Source organism: Lissotriton vulgaris, chromosome 9 (genome assembly GCF_964263255.1).
Source record: "Lissotriton vulgaris chromosome 9, aLisVul1.2, whole genome shotgun sequence".
Taxonomy (NCBI): domain Eukaryota; kingdom Metazoa; phylum Chordata; class Amphibia; order Caudata; family Salamandridae; genus Lissotriton; species Lissotriton vulgaris.
The window spans coordinates 28,823,100-28,838,336 of NC_141697.1; the positions used below are offsets into that span (position 1 = coordinate 28,823,100).

Here is a 15,237-nt window from a genome sequence, read left to right on the forward strand (position 1 = left end):
GTCACAGACCCTAAATGAGTGTGTGCATTCTGATACTATCTGATGCTTATTGAGGTTTATGAAAAGCTTTGTCACCTTCTTTGGCGTGCAGGGTTTTTTCAAGAGTCTGCAGCATATAAAGGATCTCTGGCAGTATCTGCTGCTTATAAAAGAGCTCTGGGAGCAGTGTCTGCTGCTTATAAAAGAGCTCTGCCAGCAGTAGCTGCAGCATCTAAAGGAGCTCTGGCAGCAGTATCTGCTGCTTATAAAAGAGTTCTGGGAGCAGTATCTGCAGCTTCTAAAGGAGCTCTGGCAGCAGTATCTACAGGTTCTAAAGGAGATCTGGCAGCAGTATCTGCAGCTTCTAAAGAAGCTCTGGCAGCAGTACCTCCGGCTTCTAAAGGAGCTCTGGCAGCAGTATCTGCAGCTTCTAAAGGAGCTCTGGGAGCAGTATCTGCAGCTTCTAAAGAAGCTCTGGCAGCAGTACCTCTGGCTTCTAAAGGAGCTCTGGCAGCAGTATCTGCAGCTTCTAAAGGAGCTCTGGCAGCAGTATCTGCAGCTTCTAAAGGAGCTCTGGCAGCAGTATCTGCAGCTTCTAAAGGAGCTCTGGCAGCAGTATCTGCAGCTTCTAAAGGAGCTCTGGCAGCAGTATCTACAGGTTCTAAAGGAGATCTGGCAGCAGTATCTGCAGCTTCTAAAGAAGCTCTGGCAGCAGTACCTCCGGCTTCTAAAGGAGCTCTGGCAGCAGTACCTCCAGCTTCTAAAGGAGCTCTGGCAGCAGTATCTGCAGCTTCTAAAGGAGCTCTGGCAGCAGTATCTGCAGCTTCTAAAGGAGCTCTGGCAGCAGTATCTGCAGCTTCTAAAGGAGCTCTGGCAGCAGTATCTACAGGTTCTAAAGGAGATCTGGCAGCAGTATCTGCAGCTTCTAAAGAAGCTCTGGCAGCAGTATCTGCAGCTTCTAAAGAAGCTCTGGCAGCAGTACCTCCAGCTTCTAAAGGAGCTCTGGCAGCAGTATCTGTATCTTCTAAAGGAGATCTGGCAGCAGTATCTGCAGCTTCTAAAGGAGCTCTGGCAGCAGTATCTGCAGCTTGTAAAGGAGATCTGGCAGCAGTATCTGTAGCTTCTAAAGGAGCTCTGGCAGCAGTATCTGCAGCTTCTAAAGGAGCTCTGGCAGCAGTACCTCCAGCTTCTAAAGGAGCTCTGGCAGCAGTACCTCCAGCTTCTAAAGGAGCTCTGGCAGCAGTATCTGCAGCTTCTAAAGGAGCTCTGGCAGCAGTATCTGCAGCTTCTAAAGGAGCTCTGGCAGCAGTATCTGCAGCTTCTAAAGGAGCTCTGGCAGCAGTATCTGCAGCTTCTAAAGGAGCTCTGGCAGCAGTATCTACAGGTTCTAAAGGAGATCTGGCAGCAGTATCTGCAGCTTCTAAAGGAGCACTGGCAGCAGTATCTGCAGCTTGTAAAGGAGCTCTGGCAGCAGTATCTGCAGCTTATAAAGGAGCTCTGTCTGTATCTGCAGGTTGTAAAGGAGGTCTGGCAGCAGTACCTGAAGCTTATGTATCTGCAGCTTGTAAAGGAGCTCTGGCTGTATCTGCAAGTTGTAAAGGAGGTCTCGGAGTAGTATCTGCAGGTTCTAAAGGAGCTCTGGCAGCAGCATCTGCAGCTTGTAAAGGAGCACTGGCTGTATCTGCAAGTTGTAAAGGAGGTCTGGGAGCAGTATCTGCAGCTTGTAAAGGAGCACTGGCAGCAGTAGCTGCAGCATCTAAAGGAGCTCTGGCATCAGTAGCTGCAGATTCTAAAGGAGCTCTGGCAGCAGTATCTGCAGGTTCTAAAGGACCTCTGGCAGCAGTATCTGCAGGTTCTAAAGGAGCTCTGGCAGCAGTATCTGCAGGTTCTAAAGGAGCTCTGGCAGCAGTATCTGCAGGTTCTAAAGGAGATCTGGGAGCAGTATCTACAGGTTCTAAAGGAGCCCTGGCAGCAGTATCTGCAGCTTCTAAAGGAGCTCTGGCAGCAGTACCTCCAGCTTCTAAAGGAGCTCTGGCAGCAGTACCTCCAGCTTCTAAAGGAGCTCTGGCAGCAGTACCTCCAGCTTCTAAAGGAGCTCTGGCAGCAGTATCTGTAGCTTCTAAAGGAGATCTGGCAGCAGTATCTGCAGCTTCTAAAGGAGCTCTGGCAGCAGTATCTGCAACTTATAAAGGAGCTCTGGCTGTATCTGCAGGTTGTAAAGGAGGTCTGGCAGCAGTACCTGAAGCTTATGTATCTGTAGCTTGTAAAGGAGCTCTGGCAGCAGTATCTGCAGTTTAAGTATCTGCAGATTGTAAAAGAGCTCTGGCAGTATCTGCAGGCTGTAAAGGAGCTCTGGCAGCAGTATCTGCAACTTCTAAAGGAGATCTGGCAGCAGTATCTGCAGCTTCTAAAGGAGCTCTGGGAGCAGTATCTGCAGCTTCTAAAGGAGCTCTGGGAGCAGTATCTGCAGCGTGTAAAGGAGCTCTGGCAGCAGTATCTGCAGCTTCTAAAGGAGCTCTGGCAGCAGTATCTGCAGCTTCTAAAGGAGATCTGGCAGCAGTATCTGCAGCTTCTAAAGGAGCTCTGGCAGCAGTATCTGCAGCTTCTAAAGGAGCTCTGGCAGCAGTATCTGCAGGTTCTAAAGGAGCCCTGGGAACAGTATCTGCAGATTCTAAAGGAGCTCTGGCAGCAGTAACTCCAGCTTCTAAAGAAGCTCTGGCAGCAGTACCTCCAACTTCTAAAGGAGCTCTGGCAGCAGTATCTGCAGCTTCTAAAGGAGCTCTGGCAGCAGTATCTGCAGCTTCTAAAGGAGCTCTGGCAGCAGTATCTGCAGCTTCTAAAGGAGCTCTGGCAGCAGTATCTGCAGCTTCGAAAGGAGCTCTGGCAGCAGTATCTGCAGCTTGTAAAGGAGCCCTGGCAGCAGTATCTGCAACTTATAAAGGAGCTCTGGCTGTATCTGCAGGTTGTAAAGGAGGTCTGGCAGCAGTACCTGAAGCTTATGTATCTGCAGCTTGTAAAGGAGCTCTGGCTGTATCTACAAGTTGTAAAGGAGGTCTGGGAGTAGTATCTTCAGGTTCTAAAGGAGCTCTGGCAGCAGCATCTGCAGCTTGTAAAGGAGCACTGGCTGTATCTGCAAGTTGTAAAGGAGGTCTGGGAGCAGTATCTGCAGCTTGTAAAGGAGCTCTGGCAGCAGTACCTCCAGCTTCTAAAGGAGCTCTGGCAGCAGTATCTGCAGGTTCTAAAGGAGCCCTGGCAGCAGTATCTGCAGATTCTAAAGGAGCTCTGGCAGCAGTACCTCCAGCTTCTAAAGGAGCTCTGGCAGCAGTACCTCCAGCTTCTAAAGGAGCTCTGGCAGCAGTACCTCCAGCTTCTAAAGGAGCTCTGGCAGCAGTACCCCCAGCTTCTAAAGGAGCTCTGGCAGCAGTATCTGCAGGTTCTAAAGGAGCCCTGGCAGCAGTATCTGCAGATTCTAAAGGAGCTCTGGCAGCAGTACCTCCAGCTTCTAAAGGAGCTCTGGCAGCAGTATCTGCAGCTTCTAAAGGAGCTCTGGCAGCAGTATCGGCAGCTTCTAAAGGAGCTCTGGCAGCAGTATCTGCAGTTTGTAAAGGAGCCCTGGCAGCAGTATCTGCAGCGTGTAAAGGAGCTCTGGCTGTATCCGCAGGTTGTAAAGGAGGTCTGGCAGCAGTACCTGAAGCTTATGTATCTGTAGCTTGTAAAGGAGCTCTGGCTGTATCTGCAGGTTGTAAAGGAGGTCTGGCAGTATCTGCAGGCTGTAAAGGAGCTCTGGCAGCAGTATCTGCAGCTTCTAAAGGAGATCTGGCAGCAGTATCTGCAGCTTCTAAAGGAGATCTGGCAGCAGTATCTGCAGCTTCTAAAGGGGCTCTGGGAGCAGTATCTGCAGCGTGTAAAGGAGCTCTGGCAGCAGTATCTGCAGCTTCTAAAGGAGCTCTGGCAGCAGTATCTGCAGCTTCTAAAGGAGCTCTGGGAGCAGTATCTGCAGCGTGTAAAGGAGCTCTGGCAGCAGTATCTGCAGCTTCTAAAGGGGCTCTGGCAGCAGTATCTGCAGCTTCTAAAGGGGCTCTGGGAGCAGTATCTGCAGCGTGTAAAGGAGCTCTGGCAGCAGTATCTGCAGCTTCTAAAGGAGCTCTGGCAGCAGTATCTGCAGCTTCTAAAGGAGCTCTGGGAGCAGTATCTGCTGCTTTTAAAAGAGCTCTGGGAGCAGTATCTGCTGCTTTTAAAAGAGCTCTGGGAGCAGTATCTGCAGCTTCTAAAGGAGCTCTGGCAGCAGCATCTGCAGCTTCTAAAGGAGCTCTGGCAGCAGTATCTGCAGCTTCTAAAGGAGCTCTGGGAGCAGTATCTGCAGCGTGTAAAGGAGCTGTGGCAGCAGTATCTGCAGCTTCTAAAGGAGCTGTGGCAGCAGTATCTGCAGCTTCTAAAGGAGCTCTGGGAGCAGTATCTGCAGATTTTAAAGGAGCTCTGGCAGCAGCATCTGCAGCTTCTAAAGGAGCTCTGGCAGCAGTATCTGCAGCTTCTAAAGGAGCTCTGGGAGCAGTATCTGCAGCGTGTAAAGGAGCTGTGGCAGCAGTACCTGCAGCTTATAAAGGAGCTTTGGCAGCAGTATCTGCAGCTTATAACGGAGCTCTGGCAGCAGTATCTGCAGCTAAGGAGACGAGGACGCCCACTGATTTGTCCCCAGCCCTACCGGCCTGTCCCCACCTTGAACCTGCAGAAGCAAAACTCCGGTGTGTTCTGCAGCCAGCAAACTCAAGAACCCCGAGGACCTGCCCTGCCTTCCAAAGAAAAGACTTTGTCTCCTTTGAACAACAAATTTGTTAACCCACAGACTCCAGCTCCGGCCAAATCCGCAAGTCTGCACCACTCTGCACCTGTCTAGCACGGCCCGAGTTTGAGTGGCCCAACACCATGAGGAGGTCTCCCCGGCGATTCTGACCTGACATCTAGAGATCTCTGACATGCCTTGAATCTCCCAGTGAAGCCTGCAGCCTCTTTCTAGAGGATCCCCCAACCAGAACTGGTAAGAGAAACCAGACGCCTAAAGACACTCCTCCACCTGAAACCCCACAGCCTTGGGTGGCCCAGACGACTGTGTCTCAGCATCCCCAGGCATCCCAACTTACCTCTCGAAACTGTGGTCACCACCGGAAGATGTACCTCCCCGAGCGTGCAGTCTTTGTTGAAACCAGAGAATCCCCACTGCAATCAACAGGGCACCAGACGCCAAACTAGCACCTGCACCCAGCCGCTGCTGGGGGTGCACTTTTGTGCTAAACAGGATCCCCCTTTGTCCTGAGCCTAACACCAGGAGCTTTGCTCTCACAACCCAGTAGCCTGCATGTAAGCATCCACCAACCGAGGCCCCCATCGAATAACACTGAGCCTCAGCACTCTGCACCTGGCAGCCCTAATGCAGCTGAGGGTGTAAAAGAAGTGCATCCTTGACCCTGGGGGAAACCTTGTTCTTGCCACAGAATCCTAATCCCAAAGACCGAGTACTTACCTGGTAACCGTTAACCTTATTTCTCTCCATAGTAACCTTTTGACTGTTTTTCTCTGAAAAATGTTTTTAAGTGTGGAGTTGATGTGTATGGAAACCTGAAAAATTATAATTGTGCAAAACTGATTTTACTTACCTTTTCTCTAGCACATGTCCCAGTGTGATATCTAGGTGTATCACACTGAGTAGAAAAAGTAACTTAAAAAGTAATCTAAAAAGTAAAGATAAAGTAATCTGTACATTAATTTCAATACCTTGACTTACCTGTATTTCATACAACTGCATTTGAACCTGCATTCGCTTGTAAACACTGCATACTATTTGGCAAAGTATTTATTTCACTTACCTGTGCCAGGCTTGGCTTAGTTGTAAAATAACGTAATATTTTTATACAAACAAAATTGGTCTGAGTTCAGTCTTTGAGTGTGTGACATCATTTGCTGGTTGGGTGTCTATAACAAATGCTTAACACTGTCCTCTGATATAGCCTTAAAATTCACCCACACTACCACAAATAGGAAATAAGGTGCTATCTACTTTGACCTCTGCCTCCCTTTGGGGTTCCACTGAATTCTGTGCAAACTATACCTCATTTTGGTGTAGTATAAACAGTCAGCTTCCTACAGTTAGGCTAGACTAGAGCAACAGGACACCGCCAGGGCTACCTCTTGAGAAGCCTTGATTGTGATCTTTCCCAAACCAGGCAGAGACCCACTAGACATTCGCTCTTATCAGCATCTAACTCTCCTGTGCCCAGATTATAAAATCTTAGGCTTGGTACTAGCAAGCCGACTGCTCCCCATAACCCGCACTTTTAGGCACGAAGATCAATCGGGGTTCATACCCATGCACAGTACTTTCCTTAACATTCAACGCTTATTACGCCTTGTACAGGACCATCCGAAGCCCCCAGCCGGGTGGCAGTGTCACCGGATATCGAAAAGGCGGTTGAAACCCTGAATTGGGACTAACTACTGCTGACCCTTGAATACCTTCTCCGTGCGGTCCACAAGCGCTACGAGGCCTCAGGGCAGTAACGCGCTATGCAAGCACTATTTCATTCATTCATTCATTCATACATGCGGGTCGGTCCAGGCTGCCATGACTGGATTTACACACTGTACAAGAGCTCGACAGTGAGAGTCTGGACAGGCCAGTTATCAGAGAGCTTCACAGTCCAGAGGAGCACCAGGCAGGGGTTTCCTCTCTCTTCGCTGATCTGTGCCCTAGCAATGGAACCGCTGGCCTTCCATCTGCGACAGCGCGTGCACTAGTGAGGGATCTCTGTGCACACCACGCCATTTCCCTGTAGGCGGTTGATGCCTTCATTTTCCTATGGGATTTGGGGGCCTCCGTACCAGGTCTGACGGTTTTGTTGGATGAATTTCACTCGGCTTATGGTGAACTGACCCAACTCATGCCTATTCCCTCTGGCATCAATCCCTGAACTAAACAGGGCTGCCCCAATGAGATTCTGACTGGAGGTACTACGACACCTTTAAATACCTGGGTGTCCAGATATACCACTCGGAAAAGGACATCAAGAAGAGCAACTGGGTTTATTTCTAAGTCTCAACCCTTTTGGCAATCACTACCCCTCTCCCCGATTGGCCGGATGGTAATCTCCAAGGGCCTCATGCTACTCCTGCCTGCTTTACTTTTTCGCAACACTTTTGATCGTGCTACCTAATAGCTTCTTCCGTTAACTTCATGACCTCCTGTTGGAACTAATATGGGGCAAAGGCTGGCGGCTGGTGACTCTTACCACCCTCCAACAACTCCTAACCAAGGGCTGACTCAGAGCACCCAATTTTGTGCTGTATTATACGGTGGCACAGCTACAATGGCCAAGGTTGAGCGACCCAGACAGTCGCCCACACTGGGGAACATGCCAGATGACTGTGGCTCATCTGTGTTGGGGCTTAATTTGCACGACAAAGGTCCCCACATTCCATACTCTCCATCCATAATGATATGGCGCCTTCATGACGATATGACAAGGGGAATGCGGAAGTCGACCAACTGGGGGATATTGACCATGAAGGTACCCTCATTTCATTCTAAGACATGGATATTTATGGTATAGGAGCAGGTCATTTTCTGACATTTCATGGCATACAACATTCATTGTGAGCCACATGGCGCACAGGGGAAGCAGAACCACCTCTATCCCCTAGGTTACACGCACTCCTGACCCGTGGAACCACATGCCAGGACACCATCACATTATACACATCCCTTAGTACCAATCCCCCATCTATACTAAGGGGGCGCAGGCTAAATAGAATGGCATCCTTCACAAGTGTTATTGTCCAAGGCGTTTCAGCAGGTGAAAGAGGTGTCCTGTAACCTGAGATTCTGCTTCACACAATTTAATTATGTGCATCATACCTACCTCTCCACGCAGCGCATTAAACGCATGTTCTCAGCCCTGACCGCCCTAGGTGCAAGTTATTGGACGTTGGATTCTATCACATGGTGTGGGAGTGCCTAATGCTACAAACGGTCTGGCATGAGGTCACTATATAGTAGCTGAACTCGTCGCGGACAAACCCTGACACCCGAGCACTGCCTACTAGGGCTTTGCCTCAAAACCAAGGGAGACAAACACTGTCACAGGTTCATCTACCTAGCTTTTGTCCTGTGTAAAAGGTAGATAGCGATGTTGTGGAGGGCGCCCATGCCCCCAACAATGGCAGGCCACACTACTGACAAGGGCATGAGCGGAAGCAAATACCCTTAGGTTGATCCGGATGAGGGGGAACTCTAGGACTGGCAGCGAATGCTGGGAGACCTAACTCACCAACATTGAAGCGGAAAACAAGTTGCACCACCCTGAAGTGCACACCACCATTAGCAGTCAGAGATTGCATTCGCACACCGAGAGGCAGATCTCCTAACCACTGGAGCAAAAGCACACAGGAGATAGAGGGCAAAACACTGGATGGATGCATGATAACCCCCAACTCTGAAGCCCCAGACCGACTTTCTAACACTGGTGTACCCCCCTCAACCCACGATGACAAAACTATGACACGTCCTTGTCACTACTCAAGACCGAGACTGACCAGTGAACACTGCCACAAAGTCATCTAATGTCTACTGAGGGTAGTTTGTCCTTGTTGCTTTATTTGTGGTTTACTCCTGTAAACCATCCTTTTCTTTTCACACTAAGTGAAATATGGTGGCTCATATTGTACATTGCAAATACATTAAACACACATTTTGTGGGGAAAAAATATGTGGAAACTGGGTATCAGAAAAAAAGGTTTACCATTTGCATATCACTAAGTAAAGTGTTCTGATTTGTTTTCATCTTATTAAAAACTCGACTCAATTACAACAAAAGTGCTTTTATAACTACTAAAATATATTTTTAAGTGTTTGTACTGTTCATTAACAAGCTATTTAAATGTGTATTAGAAAAAAACCTGATACCCTACAGCCTTTCATTTCACACTTTGTACAGCACGATTGTCGGACAGTTCACTTTACAAAACTTTGCTGCTTATTGTATCCTGGAAGTTGTTTACGTCTTTCTCTGACTGCACATTGTAAAACATAAGCTGACATTTGACTTATGTCTCTCAACACAGAACAAATGTGACCAGATAAAAGCAAGATTTTAAGCCATCTTTATTGCTCATTCACTTTCTGAGATAACAGAACACTTGTTCTTTATCAGCTTGCCAGAATTGGACAGTAGGCCCTAAAAATAGCTTGCCCTGATCAAATTTGAATTGCCATAGTAAGTAGATTTCTCGAGGCTTGTGGGTGAACTGCAAGGCCAGGCGCGGGTATGCCACAAAGGCAGATGATCATTAGGGCCAAGTATGCATCACTGGTAGATTTACCTGCTAGACAGGTTTTTTCAGTCGCCTTGTGTTTACCTGTACACATTTGGCAGACCTGTGGTTCAGTGAGTTAAAGGAAGTGCTGTCTGCTCTCCTGCTTAGCAGCACCATAAGCAGCTTTGCACTTGCGCCGGGGGGGGCTGAGGCACGCAGGCGGCCAGGTTTCTCCTGGATTCTGATCCATAGGAGGATGGATTCGCTTGAGAATGGAGACTGGTGGCTGAATCTCACCCAAGATAAATGACAGAGGTACTTCGCGCTGCAGAGTATTAGAACAGCCCTTCGTTGTTATGTGTTCACTTATCCTGCCTATTTTTACTCCCTCCAGGCAAAGACTGTAGGAGAGACCATCGTTTGACTCCCATCACTGGCTGTTCGCTTGGAACCATTTATGGATTTTTGGTGCTGCTCCTGATCTTGTTCAGCGGGGGCCATGGCAGACGTGGACCCGGATACGCTGTTGGAATGGCTCCAGATGGGACAGGGGGACGAGCGGGACATGCAGCTGATAGCCCTGGAGCAGCTATGTATGCTGCTGCTGATGTCAGACAATGTGGACCGCTGTTTTGAAACGTGAGTTCCCCTCACCTGTTCTTTATTGTTGTGACTCTGAAGCTCACACATTGTGTGATGTAAGGGATTGTCCTGCCATGTTCTGGGGAGCAGGGGTCCTCATGAATGATCTACTCTGCTGTGTATGGAACTAGACTGTGAGATCTGTGCCATGAGGGGCAGCTGTACTGTCTGAGCGCATAAACTGTATAGAACCTGCCAGGTAGACCTGCCTTCTAAATGTGTAAGAGACGCATAACCGAAGGTAATCTTTGCTGCTCGAAAACGTAACTTGTTAGAACTGTATAACATGAACTGACCCATTAGTATATCGATCTTTTTAGAGCACAGTCCTAGCTGGATATCATTTGAGCCCTGAACATTGGAGAGGTATGATTCAGAGTAACTTACAAAGAGGCCTACTTTTCATGAGCGGCAGTTCTGATCTTGTGGCGATGTAGGTTTCCCTGAAGAGCCGGGTCTTCAGGTCTTGCTAAATTGCGTTAATGTTGGGCATTTCTGATGTTCTCTGAGATGATGTTCCACATCCTGGCAGCATATATAGAAATAGTCCCTGCAGTCAGGACAGTTCGGTAGATAGCTCTGATATTTGATCGAACCTGAAGGATCTCTCTGATGCGTGAACCTGTAGTGGCTGTGTAGTCTGGTGGATCGCTCTTAATGCTTGAACCGGTAAGATCTATGTATTGTGGTGGATCGCTATGATGCTTGAACCTATATGATCTCTACATTCTGGTGTATCTTTTTAATGCTAGAACCAGTAAGATCTGTGTACTGTGGTGGATCACTTCTCTGGTGCTTGAACCTGTAAGATCTGTGTATGGATCACACTGATTTTTAAACCTGCAATATCTGTGTATGGATCACACTGATTCTTAAACCTGTAAGATCTGTGTATTTCGTTGGATCGCTCCTCTGATCTGTGGCTGTGTGTTTTGGTATTGTGGTGGATCACTTTGGTGCTTGAGCCTGTAAGATCTATGTATTGTAGTGGATCGCTTAGGTGCTTGTACCTGTAAGATCTGTGTATTGTGGTGGATCGCTCTGCTGCTTGGCTCTGTGAGATCTGTGTATTGTGGTGGATCGCTCTGCTGCTTGGCTCGGTAAGATCTGTGTATTCTGGTGGATCGCGCTGTTGCTTGAACATGTAAGATCTGTGTATTGAGGATCGCGCTGGTGCTTGAACCTGTAAGATCTGTGTATTGTGGAGGATCGCGCTGGTGCTTGAAACTGTAAGATCTGTGTATTGTCGTGGATCCTCTGATGCTTGGCTTTGTAAGATCTGTGTATTGTGGTGGATCGCGCTGGTGCTTGAACCTGTAAAATGTGTGGATTGTGGTGGATCGTTCTGGTGCTTGAACCTGTAAGATCTGTGTATTCTGGTTGCTCGCGCTGGTGCTTGAACCTGTAAGATGTGTGGATTGTTGTGGATCGCACTTGTGCTTGAACCTGTAAGATGTGTGGATTGTTGTGGATCGCGCTGGTGCTTGAACCTGTAAGATGTGTGGATTGTTGTGGATCGCGCTGGTGCTTGAACCTGTAAAATGTGTGGATTGTGGTGGATCGCTCTGGTGCTTGAACCTGTAAGATGTGTGGATTGTTGTGGATCGCGCTGGTGCTTGAACCTGTAAGATGTGTGGATTGTTGTGGATCGCGCTGGTGCTTGAACCTGTAAAATGTGTGGATTGTGGTGGATCGCTTTGGTGCTTGAACCTGTAAGATGTGTGGATTGTTGTGGATCGCGCTGGTGCTTGAACCTGTAAGATGTGTGGATTGTTGTGGATCGCGCTGGTGCTTGAACCTGTAAGATGTGTGGATTGTTGTGGATCGCACTGGTGCTTGAACCTGTAAGATGTGTGGATTGTTGTGGACCACACTGACGCTTTTTTATGGACTTTGTGTAGGCTGCTGGATACTTCTGCTGTGTAACACAAGGAATTGCTCTGCTCTTGCATTAACTTATCTTTTTCCAAATCTTTCTATTGTATATTTCGCAAACTGTACACAACCATCAGTAGCAGTGTTCTCTGATTGTTTAACATGTACAATCTGAATTACACTCTGGTTCGCTCTGTTGTCAAGAGTCAGTGTTTGCCATGAAAAGCTTATTTTTTATTTTCAAAGGTTCGGCCTGTAAACTGTGTTGTGAGTCTTGGGTCATTGCACAATACACACGCCTCTAGCACTTTTGAAAATTAGTGAGAGCTCATCTTTGTTTTGGTATAGCTCATTTTGTGTTGCTGTGACTGGCTAGCTGCAGAGAACCAGAGTGTTATCTTCAAATAGCATCAAATCTGGCAGTGACCCACCGCTGGGATAGGTTTATTGAGGAGCAGCTGTCCATAAAATCTTGATGCAAGCCAGAGTGGCTAATTGTTGCCTGATTGATTTAGAGTGTTCTCTTCAACCTGTGTTCAAATGTCGCAATTTGTATGCTGCATTTATTGTCTTTTTCTAAAACGTTAGTATCTGTGAGAGTCTATCTCTTAGGAGACAGCCTTTGATACAATAATAATAATGTATACTGTTGTGTGGATGGGGTGAGAATTCAGTTTGCAGCAGTCTGTTTCTTCAAAGGCTCGTTCTTCTGTATTAGGAAGGACAGTGTCTCGCTCAGTGGGTGCTGGGTCACTGTGCAGTGCCCTCTCCTAGCGGGTGTATGTGGGAAGTGGCCCTTCCCTTGATGGTTGGAGTACATGCCACAAACTGCTGCTGCTTCACCTGGCAGCTCACACGCAGCCTGGATGTTGTTTTCCTGTCAAGGAGTAAATGTGATACTTTTGATGTCTGTAGAGCACGTCACTCTCTGTCTGTGAGTAACACACGCCCTCACCACGTGTGATAGTGACACACAAGTATCTATTTTGGGGATTTCAATCTGTGAAATCCATTTATGGCACTGTGATACGCTTATAGTGGTGTGGGTGCTTGGGATCCGTGTGGTCATAAGCTCGCAGATCTCAAACCCATTACAAAGAATTCATTTCCATCCATTGTGATAGTCATGATCGCTCCTTTTATTTCTCTGGGGACCACATGCATATCCCTGTGCCACCTGTAGCTGTGTGTCACATCGCTTCCATCCACCCAGCCCCATCAAAAATCTTGAGTCATTTTTTTCGTGCCTGTTGATTCTTTTTTCAGGTACCTTAAATGACCCGTTTGGTAGATAGAATTATTTCTACATCTGTAAGACTGTTATTAAGGACTTCCAATGTAATCATACGCCAGTCAAGTTTAAGCTGCCTTGGCCATGTATTCCTGTATGTCTGTGGCCAAAGCAAGTTGTGTATCCATCTCTTTGATCCAGGACAAGAGATATTTCAAAACAAATATAGAAAGCGCATAGTGTGGGACCGAGTACATTCCACCTTCACTGGGGTAGTGTTTTATGGGTATCTTGCTCCTCCATTGTTTGCTTGAGCACCCTTGGACAGGCCTTAATCCCCTCTTCTGGTGTGGCTACTTGTTTTGACCCGCGCACTAGGTAAATAGAGGTGCCAGTCTGTCACCAATGTTGTACTCCCTTTTCGCGGCTTGTGACTTTGACCTCTGCTAGAGAGTGGTGGGATGAGACACTTGCAGGCACCTTGTGACTATGCTACACTCTCCGCCACACTGGCAAACCTATAGGCTTGACTTGAAGGACAGCATTTAGTGAAGCATGAAGATACAGAGAAGCGTTGATCTTATCGTGACTGTAGGCAAACAGATTACTATTTGCAACTGAGTGTCACAGAATTACTTGTATGCATTAGCATTTCTGGAAACGTCAAATATTTGTTCCAGTAACAGGACACAAGCGCAGAATACTCCCCTCTGTTTTCAATCTGCTTTAGGAGTGGATATTGAGTTGCACTGTTGTAGTGGGGGTGCTTCACCAGCTTGTATGTTGTGCAGCCCGGTCTCCTCGTAGTGAAACTCTGTAAGGGAGCTATGGGTTCTCGAAAGCGAAATGTTGTGCCTTAAAGCTGCTGAAGTAATCCGGCTTTCTGCTCAGGCTTTGACTGCGTAACCTCCTTTAGAACCAGAAGAGAATGCTAAGGTACACATTGAGGAAATCACACAGTATGTCCCCCGGATAGGGTTATGATAATCTAATCCTGGCCATGCACACTGCCGATCAAGACCGAGACCGGACATTTATGTTGCTACTGTCTATCTCATCTGGAATGAGAATGGCAACGTGGGACTTTAAATGGTGCCATCTAGTGGTTTGGTACAGCCTGCTCTGGTGCTTTACCTGCCCAAATTCTGCTGTCCTGGGTCACCTTAGGTATGTGCATGGACAACATGAAATAATTTCTTATTCAGTCTGTTTCGGTCCAGAAAGAGGCCACTTTTTAAAAGGTTTAAAAACTTGGCCAGTATAGAGTGTGTTAGACGTGACATCCTTGACGTGGGTCCCCCATCCACTTTTTCGCCCTCTTCATGTATGACCCCTTTTTTGTGCTGGATTAAGATGTGCGGAGTTCGGCACCCCTACTAACCAGGGCCATGGTGCAAGTGCTCCCTTTCAAAGTATAACCACGAACAGTGTATCTGACCCGGAGTAAATGGTAGGAACTCCAAATTAGTGTCCATAACATCAGGGGTATAAGACATTCTTGTCAAGGAATGAAGGTTAGACCCGGAGCATAGAAATGACCTTTGCAGAGAAATGTCCAGATTCCTAACCTCGTAGTGGGCCCCAGATGTGTAGTCTAATGTCTGGGCTATCTCCCACAGCCTGGGGGTAGCTGGCTGCCGCCAGATGAGAGGCGGGGTAGTTCTGGCAAGTGTCCTGCTTGCAACAATGCCTGTCCCACTTCCTGCGGAGCGTCTGACACCCCGGTCGCCCTCCTTCAAAGTACGGGGGTGCCATCTGGCCGAAAAACCCCACAATAGAAACCTGGGTGGAGGGGAACACCCTACCTGATCAAAGACTTCAAAGACCTTCTGGGATATAACTAGGGTACCCTTGAACTGGAGACCAGAGCGCTTTTTGGACAAGAGAGCCCTGCTGACTTCGCCGCAGCTCACGGATCGTACCTCATGTACGCAAAGCATTTCGCCATCCCGGGCCCTGCTGACTTAGTTGCAGCTTGGACCTTGAGAATCGTACCTCCGGTACACAAAGCATTTCACCATCCCGAGCCCTGCTGACTTTGTCGCGGCTCGGACCTTGAGAATCGTACCTCCGGTACACAAAGCATTTCACCATCCCGAGCCCTGCGGACTTTGTCGCGGCTCGGACCTTTAGAATCGTACCTCCGGTACACGAAGCATTTCACCATCCCGAGCCCTGATGACTTTGTCGCGGCTCGAACCTTGAGA

General features: G+C 48.0%; 1 protein-coding gene across 10 annotated transcripts in view; it reads left to right on the plus strand.

Moving 5' to 3' along the window:
- HECTD1 (HECT domain E3 ubiquitin protein ligase 1) overlaps nucleotides 1-15,237 on the plus strand; it is a 665,243-nt gene that overhangs the window by 27,217 nt on the left and 622,789 nt on the right. For all 10 annotated transcript variants that reach the window (XM_086936975.1, XM_086936976.1, XM_086936967.1 and 7 more), the window contains exon 2: nucleotides 9,677-9,921. In XM_086936975.1, coding sequence (XP_086793101.1) covers nucleotides 9,782-9,921 — 140 coding nt within the window. In that variant the 5' untranslated portion in view covers nucleotides 9,677-9,781. The remainder of the gene's footprint in view (nucleotides 1-9,676; nucleotides 9,922-15,237) is intronic.